The following is a 19,968-nucleotide window of genomic DNA, read 5'->3' as shown; positions in this document are numbered from 1 at the left end:
TCTCCGGCATCCCATATGCCACCCCGTCCCCCAGCACCGCCAGGAGTAATTCCTGAGCACAGGACCAGGAATAACCCCTGAGCATCCAAGTGTGCAGCCCCAAAACTTAAAGACAAACAAATCAAAAGACAAGTAATACATATGTAGGCAAAGTGTTTCCAATGTCCCTGCTTGGGGATCCCTTCTCCTTTTCTTTGGATGTGCTTCTATAAGATTCTGGCACCACCACTTGGCAGGTGTCAGAAGATTGACAGGGTTGCCCTGCCTCCTTCCCATGTCCGGCCAAATTGCAATAGGTAGTGTTCCTGTTCATGGTTCCCCTTGCCTTTGATTAGGAGGCTCTGGCTGGAGAATACTCACATAGCTCAGTGGGGACCAGAAGGCTAGGTAGGTTGCCCTGCCATTCCCAGGTCAGGCCAGATGTGGCCTAGCTGGTGTGCTTTCTTGGGGCACTCCTGAAGAGCTCAGCCTGTGGCAGAAGGCTAGGCACAGTCCGGCAGCTCACTGCCATGTTGGGCCAAGCTTCTGGTGTTTCTGCTTGAGCTTTCTTCTCCTTTGTTCTGAAGATACACGCTGGGGCACATTCACACACGTTGGTGGTAACAGAAGGCTCTGCAGGGTTGCCCAGTTCCCTGCAATCTACAGTTTCTACATTTTGCAGAGAGCCTTTATACCAGGCTAAGGAAATGTATTTATTCCCTATATACTAGTTTTCTAAAAACTAATTTTTTTCAGTTTTCTTTTTCTTTTTTGCTTTTTATGGGTCACACCTGGCGATGCACAGGGGTTATTCCTGACTCATGTGCTCAGGAATTAACTCCTGGCGGTGCTCAGGGGACCATATGGGATGCTGGGAATCGAACCCGGGTCAGCTGTGTGCAAGGCAAACGCCCTACCCTCTGTGCTATTGCTCCAGCCCATTTTCAGTTTTCTCAAACCTAAATCGTGTTAAATGCTTTTCTGCCCTTAGTTTCTTTCACTCAGTTATTGTAATAATTATTTTTTCAAAATAGAAATATTTTGTTTTAGTTTTAGCTTTCTGCTGAAATTCTCAATTTTATCTTACCTTCTTTTTTAAAAAAATTTATTTTTTTTAAATTAGTGAGTCACCGTGAGGGTACAGTTACAGATTTATACATTTTTGTGCTCATGTTTCCCTCATACAAAGTTCGAGAACCCATCCCTTCACCAGTGCCCATTCTCCACCACAAATAAACTCAGCATCCTCCCACCCCCCCAATCCCATCTCCCCCCCCACCCCACCCTACCACTGTGGCAGGGTATTCCCTTTTGTTCTCTCTCTCTAATTAGGTGTTGTGGTTTGCAGTAAAGGTGTTGAGTGGCCATTGTGTTCAGTCTCTAGTCTATATTCAGCACACATTACCCTTCCACTGAGGGGCCTCCAACCACATTTTACTTGGTGTTCCCTTCTCTATCTGAGCTGCCCTCTCCCCAGAATATGAGGCCAACTTCCAAGCCATGGAGTCAACCTCCTGGTACTTATTTCTACTATTCTTGGGTGTTAGTCTCCTACTCTGTCATTCTATATTCCACAGATGAGTGCAATCTTTCTATGTCTGTCTCTCTCTTTCTGACTCATTTCACTTAGCATGATACTTTCCAGGCTGATCCACTTATATGCAAACTTCATGACCTCATTTTTTCTAACAGCTGCATAGTATTCCATTGTATACATGTACCAAAGTTTCTTCAACCAGTCGTCCGTTTTAGGACATGGGTTTTTTTCCAGATTCTGGCTATTGTAAATAGTGCTGTGATGAACATATAAGTGCAGATGTCATTTCGACTATACTCTTTTGCTTCTCTGGGATATATTCCCAGCAGTGGTATTGCTGGGTCAAATAGGAGCTCAATTTCTAATTTTTTGAGAATCGTCCATATTGTTGTCCAAAAGGGCTGAACCAGTTGGCATTCCAACCAGTAGTGTAGAAGGGTCCCTTTCCCTTTCTCCCCACATCCTCTCCAACAGCGGTTGCTTTTGTTCTTTTGGATGTGTGCCAGTCTCTGTGGTGTGAGGTGGTATCTCATGGTTGTTTTGATCTAAATCTCCCTGATGATTAGTGATGTAGAGCACTTTTTCATGTGCCTTTTGGCCATTCGTATCTCATCCTTGGGAAAGTTTCTGTTCATTTCTTCGCCCCATCTTCTGATGGGGTTGGATGCTTTTTTCTTGTAGAGTTCAACCAGGGCTTTAAATACCCCTGATATTAACCCCTTATCTGATGGGTGTTGGGTAAATATCCTTTCCCATTCTGTAGATTCTTAGTATTTTGGTCACTGTTATCTTTTGCGGTGCAGAAGCTTTTTAGTTTAATGTAGTCCCATTTGTTTATCTCTGTTTCCACTTGGTTGGCCAGTAGCATGTCATCTTTGAAGATACCTTTATCTTCAATATCGTAGAGGGTTTTGCCGACCTTGTCTTCAATGTACCTTATGGTTTGTGGTCTGATGTTGAGGTCTTTAATCCATTTTGATCTGACTTTTGTGCATGGTGTCAGGTCAAGGTCTAAGCCCATTCTTTTGCATGTGGTTGTCCAGTTTTGCCAGCACCATTTGTTAAAGAGGCTTTCATTGCTCCACTTCACATCTCTTGCTCCCTTATCAAAGATTAGATGATCATACATTTGGAGTTGTGTGTAGGGATATTTCACCCTGTTCCATTGGTCTGCGGCTCTGCCTTTGTTCCAGTACCATGGTGTTTTAATTGTTACCGCTTTGTAGTAAAGTTTTAGGTTGGGGAGGGTGATGCCTCCCATCATCTTTTTCCCAAGAATTGTTTTAGCTATCCGTGGGCGTTTGTTGTTCCATATGAATTTTAGGATTGCTTGATCCGTTTCTTTGAAGAATGTCATGGGTATCCTTATAGGGATCGCGTTGAATCTGTATAATGCTTTGGGGAGTATTGCCATTTTGACAATACTGATTCTCCCTATCCATGAGCAGGGTATATGTTTCCATTTCCTCATGTCCTCTTTTATTTCATGGAGTAATGTTTTATAGTTTTCTTTGTAGATGTCTTTTACTTCCTTGGTTAAGCTAATTCCGAGGTACTTGATTTTCTGGGGCACGACTGTAAATGGGATTGCTTTTTTCATATCTCTTTCCTCTGCCTCATTGTTTGTATATAGGAAAGCCATGGATTTTTGGGTATTGATTTTGTAGCCTGCAACTTTACTGTACAAGTCTATTGTTTCTAAGAGTTTCTCAGTAGAGGCTTTAGGCTTCTCTAGATATAGTATCATATCGTCTGCGAATAGTGAGAGTTTTATTTCTTCCTTTCCTATCTGGATGCCCTTAATCTCTTTTTCTTGTCTAACAGCTATCGCAAGTACTTCCAGTACTATATTGAGAGAAGTGGTGAGAGTGGGCATCCTTGTCTTGTGCCTGATCCTAGAGGAAAGGCCCTTAGTTTTTCCCCATTGAGGATAATGCTTGCCATAGGCTTGTGGCATATGGCTTCAACTATCTTGAGGAAAGGTCCTCCAAAACCCATTTTGGTGAGGGTTTTCATCATGAAAGGATGTTGGATCTTGTCAAATGCTTTCTCTGCATCAACTGATATAATAATATGGTTTTTATCTTTACTTTTGTTGACATGATGGATTATGTTGATTGATTTCCGAATGTTAAACCATCCTTGCATCCCTGGGATGAATCCCACTTGGTCGTGGTGTATGATCTTTTTTGATGAGTTGTTGGATCATATCTGCTAATATTTTGTTGAGGATCTTTGCATCGGTGTTCATCAGGGATATTGGTCTATAATTTTCTTTCTTACTGGTGTCTTTGTTTGCTTTTGGTATTAGGGAGACATGTGCTTCATAGAAACTGTTTGGGAGAGTTCCTGTTTTTTCAATTTCCTGGAAAAGCTTGAGGAGAACTGGCAACAGGTCTTCTTATAATGTTTGGAAGAATTCGCCAGTGAATCCATCTGGACCTGGGCTTTTGTTTTGGGGGAGATTTTTGATTACAGTTTCAATTTCCTTAATATTAATGGGTCTATTCAGGAATTCCAAGTCTTCTTGGTTCAGTCTTGGGAGATTGTAGGAATCAAGGAATTCATCTATTTCTTTTAGGTTCTCTTGTTTCGTGGCATACAGGCTTTCGAAGTAGTCTCTGATGATCTTTTGAATTTCGTTGGTTTCTGTTGTGATGTCCCCCTTTTCATTCCTGATTCGGTTTATTAGGGTTCTCTCTCTCTCTCTCTCTCTCTTTGTGAGTCTTGGTAGTGGTTTGTCAATCTTGTTTATTTTATCAAAGAACCAGCTCTTGGTTTCACTGACCTTTCAGATTGTTTTCTGGGGTTCCATGTCATTAATTTCTGCTCTAATTTTTATTATTTCTTTCCTTCGGTCTGGTTTAGGTTCCTTTTTCTGGTCCTTTTCTAAGGCCTTGAGCTGTGAAGTCAAGCTATCTATGTAGGTCCTTTCTTCCTTCCTAACGAATGCCTGCAGAGCTATAAATTTTCCCCTTAACACAGCTTTAGCTGCGTCCCATAGGTTTTGGTAGCTTGTGTCTTCATTCTTATTTGTTTTGAGGTATCTTGATTTCTTCCTTGATTTCCTTCCTGACCCACTTATTGTTCAACATTGAGCTGTTTAGTTTCCAGGTGTTTGATTCTTTGTGTCTGTGTGTGATTAGCTTCTTTCTTCAGTGCATCATGGTCTGAGAAGATAGTTGATACAATTTCTATTTTTCTGATTTTATTGAGGTATGTTTTGTGGACCAGTACATGGTCTATTTTGGAGAATGTTCCATGTGCACTGGAAAAGAATGTGTATTCTTTCTTTTGGGGGTGTAAAGCCCTGTGTAGGTCTATTAAGTCTCTCTCTTCTATTTCTTCCTTCAGAGTCCGTGTTTCCTTGCTGAGTTTTGTTCTTGTCGATCTATCCAGAGGTGATAGGGCAGTGTTGAAGTCTCCGACTACAATTGTGCTGTTAGTGATTTCCTCCTTAAAGTCTGTTAGGAGTTGTTTTAAGTATTTAGCCAGTCTCTCATTAGGTGCATATACGTTTAAGAGTGTGATTTCTTCCTGTTGCACATATCCCTTGAAAAATAGGAAGTGACCTTCCTTGTCCCTCCTAATCTTTTTCAACCTGAAATCTATGTTGTTGGATACTAGTATTGCCACCCCAGGGAGTTGTTTGCTTGCAGGATTGTTTTCCACCCTTTGACTTTGAGTCTGTGTTTGCGCTGACTGTTCAGGTGTGTTTCTTGCAGGCAGCAGAATGTTGGGTTTAGCTTCCGAATCCATTTTACCACTCTATGTCTCTTAATTGGTGCATTTAGGCCATTGACATTGAGAGAGATTATTGTCATGGGGTTTTGTGTCATCTTTCTGTGGGGTTTGTTGTTCTTGTGGGGTTCTTCCTTGACCCCTTTAGTCCTTTTAAGTTTGGTTTTGAGTCTATGAAGTTCCTGAGCTGTTGTTTATCTGAGAAATAGTGTATAATTCCTTCAAGTTTGAGTGAGAGTTTAGCCTGATAAAGTATTCTTGGTGAGGCATTCATTTCGTTGAGTTTTTTCCCTATGCCCCACCATTGTCTTCAGGCTCAGAGGGTTTCCTCTGATAGGTCTGCTGTAAATCTGAGGGGTGCTCCTTTGTATGTAATTTACTTCTTTGACCTTGCTTCTTGCAGAATTCTGTCTCTATCCACTGCATCCGTCATTCTGACTATAATATACCTTGGAGTCTTTTTATTCGGGTCTCTTTTTGCTGGTACTCTTCGGACTCCTTGGATCTGGATGCCTGCCTTCTCCAGCTCTGGGAATTTTCTTGGCAATGATGTCTTTGACTGTGTTTTTTTTCATTGTGATTACTTCCCTGTACTTCTGGTACTCCAATGATTCTTATGTTGTTCCTCTTGAAGTCATCCCCAAGGACTCTGATTCGCTCTATAGCCATTTTGAGGACTTTTGCCATTATTTGTTGTTGTCTGTAAGCTTTCTGCAGCTCATTTTCAAACTCACTGATTCTGTTTTCGGCTGTAGTCATTCTACTGTTGAGGGCACCTACTGAGATTTTTAATTCATCCACTGACTCCTTTATTTGTGTGACTTCTGTTCGTAGCTTTGTGACATCTGTTTGTAGCCTTGAAATATCTGATCTCATTTCTTCTTGCATTTTCTTGGTTGACCGTTCCAAAGCATCATTCATCTCCTCCCTTAATTTATTGGATGTCTGTTCCATGGTTGCTTTGAGTACATGGACTCTCTGCAAGATTTCTTCTCTGAATTCTTTTTCTGAGAGGTCCAGTATGTGGGTAGACCCTTGGGAGATTTCTGGAATCTTTTCTTCATCTTCTCTTCGTGGAGGGGATTTTCGCTGTTTCTTCATATTGTTATGGGAGTCTAGAGTTGTAGCTTTCTAGTTGTCTATCCCTATTCCCTCTTTCTGTGGGCGGGATTCTCTGTGCTAAGTTGATGTTGGTGGCTTTGTTCAAATTCCAGAATACTTCCTTATTCTCAGGCCCTCCTCTTGGTTTATGTGGGGTCTTTAGTGATGACTTAAGGCTATGCTGTCTTTACGGGGAGTTTGTGCAGATTCTATTGTTCACTGACAGCTTTTGAACTATTTTGCAAAAAAATAATTTAGATGGCAAGGGTGATTTTCAAAGAAATAGGTTATAGAGTATATAATGTAAGAGAAATTACAAGTGCCACCCGCAGCTCTGGCAAGTGGCCACGCCCCCTTTGAGGCCCCGCCCCCTGAACTACAGGCCACGCCCCCAGTAATCTCTTGGGGGACAGGGCGGGGTAGCAGGTGGGAGAGTGTCCCTCAGGTCCGTAGGCGGAGTCCCGATCCTCTTTGTGAGTACCTGATTGGGAGTTCGGGCGTTACAGAGGAGTGGAGAGGCCTGTCCACGCAGCACAGGGAGTTGGGGGGGTCCAGGGGAGCCCCCACAGCCCGGAAACTGGTAGGAGAGTCTATCTTTTACCTTCTTAAGCACATTTACTTCTTAAGTAAGTAGAGGCTTTTTTGTTTATTTAAATTTGAGCTTGTTAACACTGGTATTTGGATCTACTTCTATTGTCTTTTGTTTATGCTAACTTGCTTTTTATGTCATTTTTTTTGCATCTGGTTAATATAGTTTTAAAATGTCCTCTACATTGTATTTCTTCAATTTATTTTTAAGTAATTTGAAGCCTATGTTGCTACTATCTTCAGAGAATTTAAATTTGATTCTACCAGATACCTGTGGACACAGGTAAACCCAGATTACTTTTACCTAATTTCTGGAACTGAATAAATTCAATTAACACCTTCAGTTTTCCAGGGACAGACATATCAAAATCTGGCAATAGTCCTTTCAAGGAGTAGACAATAACTGACTGAAGCACAGAGAGTTTGCCAATTTGGCATTGGTGGGCCCTTTGCTTCAATGTTTGCCTAAAAAGAACTTCTATGAAGAAATATTTACAAGGGGAAAAATATCCCATTTTCCAGGTTTATCTCTCTGGTCATCAACATATTCCTTAACTTTGCTCATTCTTCACATCTTGATTTTGTAGTTAGTATATCACAATTCAATAAAGCCTCTTAAATCTAATGGTTGTTCAATTAACAGTTATAAGGCAAAACTTCATGAGTCAGAAATCCAATGTTCTGAAATGCCCCAGTTGGCCTATAGTTGTCAAACTCTCCCCCCCTTTTTAAAGGGCCATACCCTGCAGCCTGCAGTGCTGGAAATGAGATCCAGAGCCACTCACGGCAGAGCCTGCCCCAGTCAGTCAATGGTACTTGAGCTGGCAGTGCCCCAAGGGCATTGTGCCAGCTATGCTGCTGATGTTAGGGGCTTCTGAAGCTAAAATGTAGGAGGATGCCATGGGGGCAAAACTCTGAGGTGCTGACTGGGGTGGAAACGTTTAGTGCTAGGCAGGAAATACAGAGTCTAACACATACTAGGTATCTGCTCTATTTATGCTAACCTCCCATGCCCCTAAACTCACTTTTTAAAGCTTTCTTCATCAAATTCCTCAAATGTATAATCACCTGGGTTTTCACTTTAGTTTTTCAAATATATATATATATATAATTTGAAATAATAATTGTAGTGATGGATCAAGTGATATTTTTCCAAATTATACACATATATTTGAAAAAATCTTTTGATCCATCACTTTACAGTTATTATTCTGAGAAGTAATGTTTTCATGTCTGTCATTTATGTCCATATAGAACTTACTGTCCAACCTGTCTCCGTCCTCAGCTCTGAGCTGATCTTCTGTAGCTCACAGGCAAACTGGACAACTCTACCCCATACCAAGATAAACAGAACCCAGCATATAAAAATTATTCTCACCAGTGCAGCCAAATAACGAAGCACCTTGTTATCATTCAACAGCATCTTCATAGCATCTTTTTTGGGAGCTTTTGGAATGAGAACAAAGCAATTCTGAGCAGAGTCTTCAATTAATCCATAACCATTATAAGGAGGTAATTCCTGAGGAAATAAAGTAAGTTGTAAAGCATAGACTATTTGCATTATAATTAACCTTTCTGGGGGGGAAATCAGGGGGAAAAAAACGGTACTCAAAAGTAATTTCTACAAATACAAGTGTGGTCAGAAAAAGATAACATCTCATATTCCCGTCCTCTGTATAATTTTTACACAGCCATTGCTGCTCACACATGTGATTCCTGATGCATCTGTGCATCAGAATTGAGGGAAGGGTGGTCAGTACTTGGTTCTTACTACTTTCCGCCCATATTTATGTCCCTGTTTCTGCTGAACTCAAACATAAAACAAGTCAGTAATTTCATCCACAACATAGATATTTTTGTTTTGTTTTAGGGCCACACCTGGCAATGCACAGAGCTCACTCCAGACTCTGTGCTCAGGAATTACTCCTGGCAGTGCTCAGGGGACCATATGGGATGCTGGGGACTTAACCTGGTTGGCTGCATGCAAGGCAAGTGCCCTACCCTCTCTGGCCCACCACAAGATGGATTTATTCAGAGACAACAAAGAGCAGTTAGGAAGTATAGCCTCATGGTGAAGACTCACATTTTCCCAGAACAAAAAACCGGAAGTACTTTTTTACAGGATTCAGCTGAGCATTTTTTCATTGCTGAGTCTGGCTGTTGCTTGGTTGTTGCTCCTCTGGAAAGGAGGAGCTCCCCCCTGTGCAGCAGGTAATAGAACAGCATGACTTCCAGCTGGATTCCGTAGTGGGTGCTGAGTGCATGTGATTGAGAACTCTCTAGTCTCCTGACCTCATGGAGATCACTTTGCAAATATAAATGTTGACACTTATCCCCAAACTAGTAGTCATGGTATTCTTTCAAAAACTAGTAAATGGGCCCCGGCAGCCAGAAATCTCCAGAATCCAATTGCCGCCGTGCTCATGGTGGATCTCCATACTCAGGAAGACCCCCTCGTGCATGAGAATGAATCTGCTGAAAAACTCAGGTACGCGGCTTTTGTGACCGAAATCTCCAGGCTCTTATGCAGTTGGGAATGGGCAGACTTCCCCCATTTCCCTGCCTGGTGGTCATGCCCACTGAACTGCCTCAAGTGCCTTATGAGCTCATTAATAGCCATGATCCAGAGACTCATAAATAAAACTCAGAAGAGAGCAACAAGCTGCAGAGATATTTCCAAAACCCAGTCATCTCCAGTTGTATCACCCTGTTTAAAATTTAAAAACCCTGGAGAATCCTTTTATACTCTACTCCACTGATGAACAAAAAGTAGCACACCACATTTGATGGGGTTGAGGTAGAATATAACTGATCTCGATCCAAAAATAAATATTAGCACACAAGACTCAACATGTAACAATATGTTAGCAATCTCTTACACAAGGGCTTAATGGCTCTAGGGTGAGAAACAACAATCTTCACAGATTTCTCTCTAAGGAACCTTTGTTGGATCATTTTTTATGCATCATTCATAACAAGTCATACAAAATAAATTATTTAGGACCTGCTTTGAAGGCAGGCTTGGCTGGTGGTGGGAAAATTAGAAATAAAGGTGATGGGAAGGTGTAATGGTGGTGGCATTGGTGTTGCAATACTGAATGTGATAAATTACTGTGAACAACTTTATAAAAATAAAATAAAATTGGGGAAAAAACAAACAAACAAAAAATTAGTGAAAGTGATCTGTTTACCCAAAGGGTAGTGTTCATCCTTTTCCTAGGGTTCTAGTTAAAGAGATCACATGATCTCGTCCACACCCCATGCCAGCCTCCATCGCCACTCCTGTTTTTTTTCCTTTCCCAGACCACGATGCACTGAAGATATAAGTTAATCACACTCAGATATGGAGAACCAAATCAAAAACCTGAAAATTAAACAACTCAATGTTGAATAATGGGTGGGTCAGGAAGGAAATCAAGGAATAAATCAAAAGATATCTGGAAACAAATGAGAATGAAGAAATGAGCTACCAGAACCTATGGGATGAGCTAAAGCCGTGTTAAGGGGAAAATTTATAGCTCTGCACACATTCCTCAGGAAGGAAGAAAGGGGCCTACATAGATAGCTTGACTTCACAGCTCAAAGCCTTAGAAAAGGACCAGAAAAAGGAACCCAAACCAGACTGAAGGAAAGAAATAACAAAACTTAGAGCAGAAATTAAGGACATGGACAAAATGGCAATACTCCCAAAAGCATTATACAGATTTAACGCAATCCCTATAGGGATACCCATGGCATTCTTCAAAGAAGCGGAGCAAGCAATCCTGAAATTTATATGGAACAATAAACGCCCACGGATAGCTAAAACAATTCTTTTTTTTTTTTTTTTTTTAATTTTTATTATATCACCATGTGGAAAGTTACAAAGTTTTCAGGTTTATGTCTCAGTTATACAATATTCAAACACCATCCCTTCACCAGTGCACATATTCCACCACCAAAATCCCCAGTATACCCCCCGCCACAGCCCCCCTAACTGTATAACTGATGAATTTCACTTCATTTTCTCTCTACCTTGCTTACATTCCATATTTCAAAACAAAACTCACTATTGTTGGAGTTTCCCCCCAAGGAAGACAGCCCTACTAAGGAAGCATTTGATAATTGGTTTGTCATTAAAAGATTGTATGTTTTCAGTTTTTAGAAAAGGTCACGCGGCCGCGCGGCTCGGATGTGTTCCAGTCCCGCAACCCGGAGCCGTGTTAGTTGCTTCTCAGTGTCGCCAGGGTTCCATCCGGAGAAGGTGTACCAGCTGTACCTCCTCCGTCTGGATCCCTGGTGTTGTTGGCCCGGATTCGGGTCCGGAGCATTTCTCCGGCCGCGTTGCTCACCAGACTGCCTGGCCTCTTCTCTGTTGAAGGTGGGAAGAACGCTAAAACAATTCTTGGGAAAAAGATGATGGGAGGCATCACCCTCCCCAACCTTAAACTCTACTACAAAGCGGCAACAATTAAAACAGCATGGTACTGGAACAAAGGCAGAGCTGCAGACCAATGGAACAGGGTGGAATATCCCCACACACAACCTCAAATGTATGATCATCTAATCTTTGATAAGGGAGCAAGAGATGTGAAGTGGAGCAAGGAAAGCCTCTTTAACAAATGGTGCTGGCACAACTGGACAACCACATGCAAAAAAATGGGCTTAGAACTCGACCTGACACCATGCACAAAAGTCAGATCAAAATGGATTAAAGACCTCAACATCAGACCACAAACCATAAGGTACATTGAAGACAAGGTCGGCAAAACCCTCTACGATACTGAAGATAAAGGTATCTTCAAAGATGACATGGAACTAAACAATCTAGTAAAAACAGAGATAAACAAATGGGACTACATTAAACTAAAAAGCTTCTGCACCGCAAAAGATACAGTGACCAGAATACAAAGACTATCTACAGAATGGGAAAGGATATTTACACAATACCCATCAGATAAGGGGTTGATATCAAAGGTATATAAAGCACTGGTTGAACTCTACAAGAAGAAAACACCCAACCCCATCAAAAAATGGGGCGAAGAAATGAACAGAAACTTTACCAAGGAAGAGATACAAATGGCCAAAAGGCACATGAAAAAATGCTCTACATCACTAATCGTCAGAGAGATGCAGATCAAAACAACCATGAGATACCACCTCACACCACAGAGACTAGCACACATCCAAAAGAACAAAAGCAACCGCTGTTGGAGAGGATGTGGGGAGAAAGGGACCCTTCTACACTGCTGGTGGGAATGCCAACTAGTTCAGCCCTTTTGGAAAACAGTATGGACGATTCTCAAAAAACTAGAGGTTGAGCTCCCATTTGACCCAGCAATACCACTGCTGGGAATATATCCCAGAAAAGCCAAAAAGTATAGTCGAAGTGACATATGCACTTATATGTTCACCGCAGCACTGTTCACAATAGCCAGAATCTGGAAAAAACCCGAGTGCCCTAGAACAGATGACTGGTTGAAGAAACTCTGGTACATCTATACAATGGAATACTATGCAGCTGTTAGAAAAAATGAGGTCATGACGTTTGCATATAAGTGGATCAACATGGAAAGTATCATGCTAAGTGAAATGAGTCAGAAAGAGAGAGACAGACATAGAAAGATTGCACTCATCTGTGGAATTTAGAATAATAGACTATAAGACTAACGCCCAAGAATAGTAGAAATAGGTACCAGGAGATTGTTTCCATGGCTTGGAGGCTGGTCTCTCATTCTGGGTAACAGGGAAGGGACCACCAAGTAAAATGTGGTTGGAGGTCATTGGGGGAAGGGTGATATGGGCCGAATACACACTAGAGACTGAACACAATGGCCACTCAACACCTTTATTGCAAACCACAACACCTAATCATAGAGAGAGAACAAAAGGGAATACCCTGCCATAGTGGCAGGGTGGGGTGGGGGGAGACGGGACTGGGGAGGGGGAGAGGGATGTTGGGTTTACTGGTGGTGGAGAATGGGCACTGGTGAAGGGATGGGTTATCGAACTTTGTATTGGGGAAACATGAGCACAAAGATGTATGGATCTGTAACTGTACCCTCACGATGACTCTCTAATTAAAAATAAACTAATAAAAAAAAAGAAATTAAGGACATGGAAACCCAAAAAACAATCCGAAATATCAATGAAACCAAGAGCTGGTTCTTTGATAAAATAAACAAGATTAATAAACCACTAGCAAGGCTCACAAAGAAAGAGAGAGAACCCTAATAAAATCAGAAATGAAAAGGGGAGCATCATAACAGAAACCAAAGAAATTCAAAAGATCATCAGAGACTACTTTGAAAGTCTGTATGCCACAAAACAAGAGAACCTAGAAGAAATGGATAAATTCCTGGATTCCTATAATCTCCCAAAGTTGAACCAAGAAGATCTGGAATACCGGAATAGACCTATTAATATCAAAGAAATTGAAACTGCAATCAAAATTCTTCCCCAAAACAAAAGCCAAGGTCCAGATGGATTCACTAGTGAATTATTCCAAACATTTAAAGATGACCTATTGCCAGTTATTTTCAAGCTTTTCCAGGACATTGAAAAAACAGAAACTCTCCCAAACAGTTTCCATGAGGTACATATCTCCCTAATACCAAAAGCAAACAAAGACACCACAAATAAAGAAGACTACAGGCTGATATCCCTGATGAACACAGATGCCAAGATCCTCAACAAAATATTAGCAAATAGAATCCAACAACTCATCAAAAAGATCATACACCACGACCAAGTGGAATTCATCCCAGGGATGCAAGGATGGTTTAACATTCGGAAATCAATCAACATAATCCATCATACCAACAAAAGAAAGATAAAAACCATATGATCATATCAATAGATGCAGATAAAGCATTTGACAAGATCCAGCACCCGTTTATGATGAAAACTCTTGCCAAAATGGGTATAGAAGGGACCTTCCTCAATATAGTCAAAGCCGTTTATCACAAGTCTACGGCAAGCATCATCCTCAATGGGGAAAAACTAAGAGCCTTCCCTCTGAGACCAGGGATGAGACAAGGATGCCACTCTCTCCACTTCTGTTCAATATAGTATTGGAAGTACTTGCAATAGTGATTAGGCAAGAAAAAGATATTAAGGGCATTCAGGTAGGAAAGGAAGAAATCAAGCTCTCACTATTCGCAGATGATATGATACTATACTTAGAGAACCCTAAAACCTCTACCAAGAAACTCCTAGAAACAATAGACTTGTATAGTAAAGTTGCATGCTATAAAATCAATACCCAAAAGTCCATGGCTTTCCTATATGCAAATAATGAGAGAGAAGAAAGCGACATGATAAAAGCAATCCCGTTCACAATTGTGCCTCAAAAACTCAAGTACCTCGAAATCAGCTTAACTAAGGAGGTAAAGAAAGGACTTGTATAATGAAAACTACAAAACACTACTTAAGGAAATAAAAGAGGACATGAGGAAATGGAAAGATATCCCCTGCTCATGGACTGGAAGAATTAATATTGTCAAAATGGCAATTCTCCCCAAAGCATTGTACAAATTCAATGCGATCAAGTGCTCCTGAAATTCATATGGAACAATAAGCCCCAATGAATAGCTAAAGCAATTCTTGGGAAAAAGAAAATGGGAGGAGTCAACCTCCCCAACTTCCAACTCTACTACAAAGCGGTAATCATTAAAACAGCATGGTATTGGAACAAAGGCAGAGCTGCAGACCAATGGAACAGGGTTGAATACTCTGACACATCTCCCCAAATATATGATCATCTAATCTTTTATAGGGGAGCAAGAAATATGAAGTGGAGCAAGGAAAGCATGTTTAACAAATTGTGCTGGCAAAACTGGACAGTTACATGCAAAAAAGTGGGTTTAGACCTTCACCTATCACCATGTACAAAAGTGAGATAAAAATGGATTAAAGACCTCAATATCAGAACAGAATCCCTAAGGTACATTGAAGACAAGGTCGGCAAAACCCTCCATGACATTGAAGCTATAGGTATCTTCAAAGATGACTCGCCACTGACCAGGCAAGTGGAAACAGAGATAAACAAATGAGACTACCTTAAACTGAGAAGCTTCTGCACTGCAAAAGATACAGTGACCAGAATACAAAGACAGTCTACAGAATGGGAAAGGATATTCACCCAATACCCATCTGATAAGGGGTTGATATTAAGGATATACAAGGCACTGACTGAACTCTACAAAAAGAAAACATCCAACCGCATCAGAAAATGGGGCGATGAAATGAACAGAAACTTTCCTAAAGAAGAAATCCGAAAGGCTGAGAGGCACATGAGAAAATGTTCCACATCACTAATCATCAGGAAAATGCAGATCAAAACAACAATGAGATATCATCTCACACCACAGAGACTGGCCCACATCCCAAAAAACAAAAGCAACTGCTGTTGGCGTGGATGAGAGGAGAAAGGGACTCTCCTTCACTGCTGGTGGGAATGCCGAATGGTTCAGCCCTTTTGGAAATAAATATGGACGATTCTCAAGAAATTAGAAATTGAGCTCCCATTTGACCCAGCAATACCACTCCTGAGAACATATCCCGGAGAGGCACAAAGGTATAGTAGAGATGACATCTGCATTTCTATGTTCATTGCAGCACTGTTTACAATAGCCACAATCTGGGAAAAAACTGTGTGCCAAAAAAACAGATGACTGGTTAAAGAAACTGGTACATCTACACAATGGAATACTATGTAGCTGTCAGAAAACATGAAGTCATGAAATTTGCATATAAGTGGATCAACCTGGAAAGTATCATGCTGAGTGAAATGAGTCAGATAGAAAGAGACAGACAGAAAGATTGCACTCATATGTGGAATATAAAATAGCTGAGAAGTACAAGTTTGCAATGATGCAATTTCTGGCAGATATTTCTCTGGACTTAGTTACTAAAAAACTAAAATACAGAAATCCAAAATCGTGCAGCCGCTAGTGCGGCCACTCGACCTCATATCTCTTCATTCTCAGCAATGGAAAACAAATTATCAAATGCTTCCTTTTCAGCAGGTCCGACTTTAGGGGGGAGAAACTCCAAACAATAATAGTGAGTTTTTTGTTGAAATATTGAATGTAATCAAAGTAAAGTGAAAGTAAAGTGAAATTTATCAGTTACACAGGCGTGATGGGGGACTGGGGATGTGGGGGGCAAGGTGGAGCTATACTGTGATTATTGGTGGTGGAATATGTGCACTGGTGAAGGGATGGGTATTCGAGCATTGTATAACTGAGACTTAAACCTGAAACCTTTGTAACTTTCCACATGGTGATTCAATTAAAAAAAATAAAAAATAAATTTAAAAAATAATTTTAAAAAATAAAGTGATCACATGGCTAGAATGAGAGCAGAAACCCTTCTAGATAGCAAATGATCAAATTTTCCCTAAGTGCCAAACCTCTAACCAAAGAAATACAAAATGCTATAGAAAGAAAGACCTTGGATGAGCACAACTAGCTAGTGCTACTGTGGGAAAGAGGCAGAAATGCAGTCATGGCATCTAATCTTGATTTACATCTCCATTAACATTTAAGTCTTTGAGTGTTTTCCTCGGAAAACCTTTTGTGTGTTTCAACAGGCATTCTGTCCTGGTTTTACCTCAAGTACACTTCATTTCCCCTGGTTGGAACGAAGCCCTTCCTCAGTATCAGCCAGGTGCTAGGTCCTGGCATCCTGCTTCTTATTCTCCAAACTCCTGATTGGGTCCTTCTCTAAATCAGATAAATCTTGAGACCAGAGCAGTAGTACAGTGGGTAGGGTGCTTGCTTTGCATGCAGCTGACCCAGATTTGATCCTCAGCATTCTTAAGCACTGTTAGGAGTAATTCCTGAATGCAGAACCGGCCTCGAATAACTCTGGAGCATCGTGGGGTGTGGCCCCCAAACCAAAAAATTAGATGAGCCTGTCCTCTGATACTTTATTATTTCTGATGCATCTGCTCAGGTGACCCATTTACCAAAGATCTAACCATTTTTTAATTTGGACATTTATTAATGGGGCTGGAGCAATAGCACAGTGATAGGGCATTTACCTTGCATGTGCCTGGCTCAATACCTAGCTCCACATATTGTCCCTCAAGTCCCAGCAGGAGTGATCCCTGAGCACAGTGTCAGGCGTAAGCACTGGGTATGGCCTCAAACCCAAATAAAGTTGTTGACAATACAGTTTCAGGCAGACAGTGTTCCAATTCTAAGCCCACACTGTGTCCACATCCCTACACCAAGGTCCCCAGGCTCCCTTCCACTTTCCAAACTAAAAGGAGAGAAGCATAAACCCAGGCCTGCTAGATCCAAGCACACTTCCTAAGCAATCCTCTTCAGTTTAGAAAAACAGGATGGAAATGCAAACTCAAAGGATGGAAGCATATGTACTTTGCCATGTAGGCCTAGATTTGATTCCCAGGCACCACCGAGAGCAATACCTAAGCACTGACCCAGGTGTAGTCCCTAAGCACTTCTGTGTGTGGCCCCAATTATGAAACAAAAATAAATAAAAGAGCCATGAAAGAAACATATTACATGATGCCCATTTGCAGGGCACTCAATCAGTGCTAGGAACACAAAGATTAATGAAACTCTAACTCAACTATGTTTTCTCAAGAAACTTAGTAAGGTCTAGCAGATGGAATTATTTTGTTTGTTTTTGTTTGGAGGTTATTCTGGGTGTGGTATTCTCTGGGAGGGTGTGGCAAGGGGGCAGGTTGTTCAGAGGATCATGTGGTATTAGGGATGAACTTGGGATTTCCACCTGCAGAGCATACATTCCAGTCTCTGAGCCATCTCCCTGGTGCCCTTATAAGAAGGAATTATAAGCAGGTTTCATTTAATAGTCAATTGTTAGAGGAGGGAAGTGCAGACTGACCCCACAAAGGAGTATGTTCAGCCTTTCTGAGAGCTTTAGGAAAACTTACTGAAAGAGAGGAGGCCACTCGCCATGTCTTAAAGCATGAGAAAGGCCATTTGATTTTTTTTTCCCCATAGCGGTGGTTTATGAAAGGCCGTTTAACCTTGGGTGGGGGAGTGAGGTGGGGGCAGAGGGGAGGAAGCACTGGCAAAAGTGAAAAGTAAAAGAAGCTGCTGGGCCAGCAGAAGGACAGGTAACTGAATACCCAGAGATTTAGTGCAGGCAGCACTGGCAAAGGATAAGGGAAATGCAGATGCCTGAGCTGGAGGAATCCTGCAAATCCATCCATTTATTTACTTCTTGTAAAAAGAAAGAGCCCACTGGTATTTTTCATATACACAGTGGCAATATAAATATGGACCTCAAGTATTAACACCCTGTCTTCTACATGAGACAGTCAAATAGGTGGTATCGATTTCTTGTAATCCAAACAAGTATAAGAAGCATCAGTATGGACGTGGAGAGTATCATGCTAAGTGAAATGAGTCAGAAAGAGAGGGACAGACATAGAAGGACTACACTCACTTGTGGAATATAAAATAACATGAGACTAACACCCAAGGACAGTAGAGACCAGGGCCAGGAGGATTCCTCCATGGTTGGAAGCCTGCCTCATAAGCTGGGAGAAAAGGCAGGTGGGATAGAGAAGGGATCACTAAGTCAATGATGGTTGGAGGGATTGCGCAGGATGGGAGATGTGTGCTGAAAGTAGACTAAGGATCAAACATGATGGCCTCTCAGTATTGCAAAGCATGAAGCCCAGAAGTAGAAAGAGTAAGAAGGAAGGTTCCTGCCACAGAGGCAGGGAGTGGAATAGGGTGGGGGTGGCAGGAAGGATACTAGGAACACTGGTAGTGAAAAATGTGCACTGGTGGAGGAATGGGTGTTCAACTGTATGACTGAAACTCAATCATGAAAGTTGTGCAATGTATCTCATGGTGATTCAATTAAAAAAATTAAAAAACAAAAAGGAAGCATCAGCACTCTGAGTTCATACACTGGCTGCCACAACAATTCAGATAACATACTGAGTTTATTAGAAAATGTGTAATTTTTAAAACATGCAATTTTCATGTGAATCTATAAAATATGTGACTTGGCTAAGATTCTGAAGGCTCAAGTTTATGGGATTTCTATTTCAGTGCATTAAAAGCGTCATAAACTTCCTCTCCAATCAGACTTTTTTAATAGCACACTGAGAATTTTTGTGGTTCAGTATGATTCCACAGAAAGCTATGTTGCAATGAGAGAAAGCCATCTTTCAACATCTTCAATTGGTTAGCTTTTATTTTGCTTTCAATCAGCTTTTCAGTAAAAGGGTTTGATAAATAGGCAAGGAACAATAAAAAGCCTAGGAAAGTCTAAAATTTTAAAGGATTTTTTAAATGAAAAAAATTAAAGTAATATAAAGATTTGGCATATAAAAGAAATTTAAACCACACAATGGAATAAAATATGATCATCATTTCCCACTTTTCTACCAAAACCCCCTTTCCCACATGTTGAATAACTAACGGTAGAGGTGAATATTCTTCCAGACCCTTTTTTCAGTACAGATAAGCAGATATTGTTTTGAATAATTTTAAAAAATAGCACCACATCATATATACATTCACTTTAACCATGTTATGAACATTCTCCCACATTAATATGCATAGATTTGGTTCTTTTCCTTTTAATGGGTCTTCTATAGTCTTCAAATTGTATGATTATAACTTTTCACTTTATTATAAACAATGTTATAATATACATATCCTTATACATATCTTTTTATAATCTGAATACCAGTTTCTAGCTTAAGAGATATGCAATATTTTATTTTCATGAACTGAAACTGACAAACTTGCTTCAGAAAGATTATTTTTATTTGCTCTCCTCTTGACAGTATGCAAAAATGCAATTTCTTTACAAAGGGCAAACATTGCATACTGAGAGTTTTTTCTTTAATAAAATGTATTTAAAACCTCATTAACTTTCATTTCTATTCCTCTGATTATCAGTTGAGGCTCATTTCATATGTTCATTAGATACCTGCATTTATTATTTTGCAAACTGCTCTATTTCATATGCTTTGTCTAATTTCCTAGTGGATACTCATGTATCCACTTTTGCCCTCTCTAACA

The 19,968-nt window shown here is 40.7% G+C and overlaps 1 protein-coding gene across 1 annotated transcript in view; it reads right to left on the bottom strand.

Moving 5' to 3' along the window:
• EFHC1 (EF-hand domain containing 1) overlaps positions 1-19,968 on the bottom strand; it is a 74,294-nt gene that overhangs the window by 16,098 nt on the left and 38,228 nt on the right. The window contains exon 7 of the mRNA XM_055136003.1: positions 8,325-8,465. Coding sequence (XP_054991978.1) covers positions 8,325-8,465 — 141 coding nt within the window. The remainder of the gene's footprint in view (positions 1-8,324; positions 8,466-19,968) is intronic.

The sequence above is a fragment of the Sorex araneus genome, chromosome 4 (genome assembly GCF_027595985.1).
Source record: "Sorex araneus isolate mSorAra2 chromosome 4, mSorAra2.pri, whole genome shotgun sequence".
Taxonomy (NCBI): Eukaryota; Metazoa; Chordata; class Mammalia; order Eulipotyphla; family Soricidae; genus Sorex; species Sorex araneus.
Note: the sequence above shows the minus strand (reverse complement) of the source record. Positions and strands in the feature narration are given on the sequence as shown.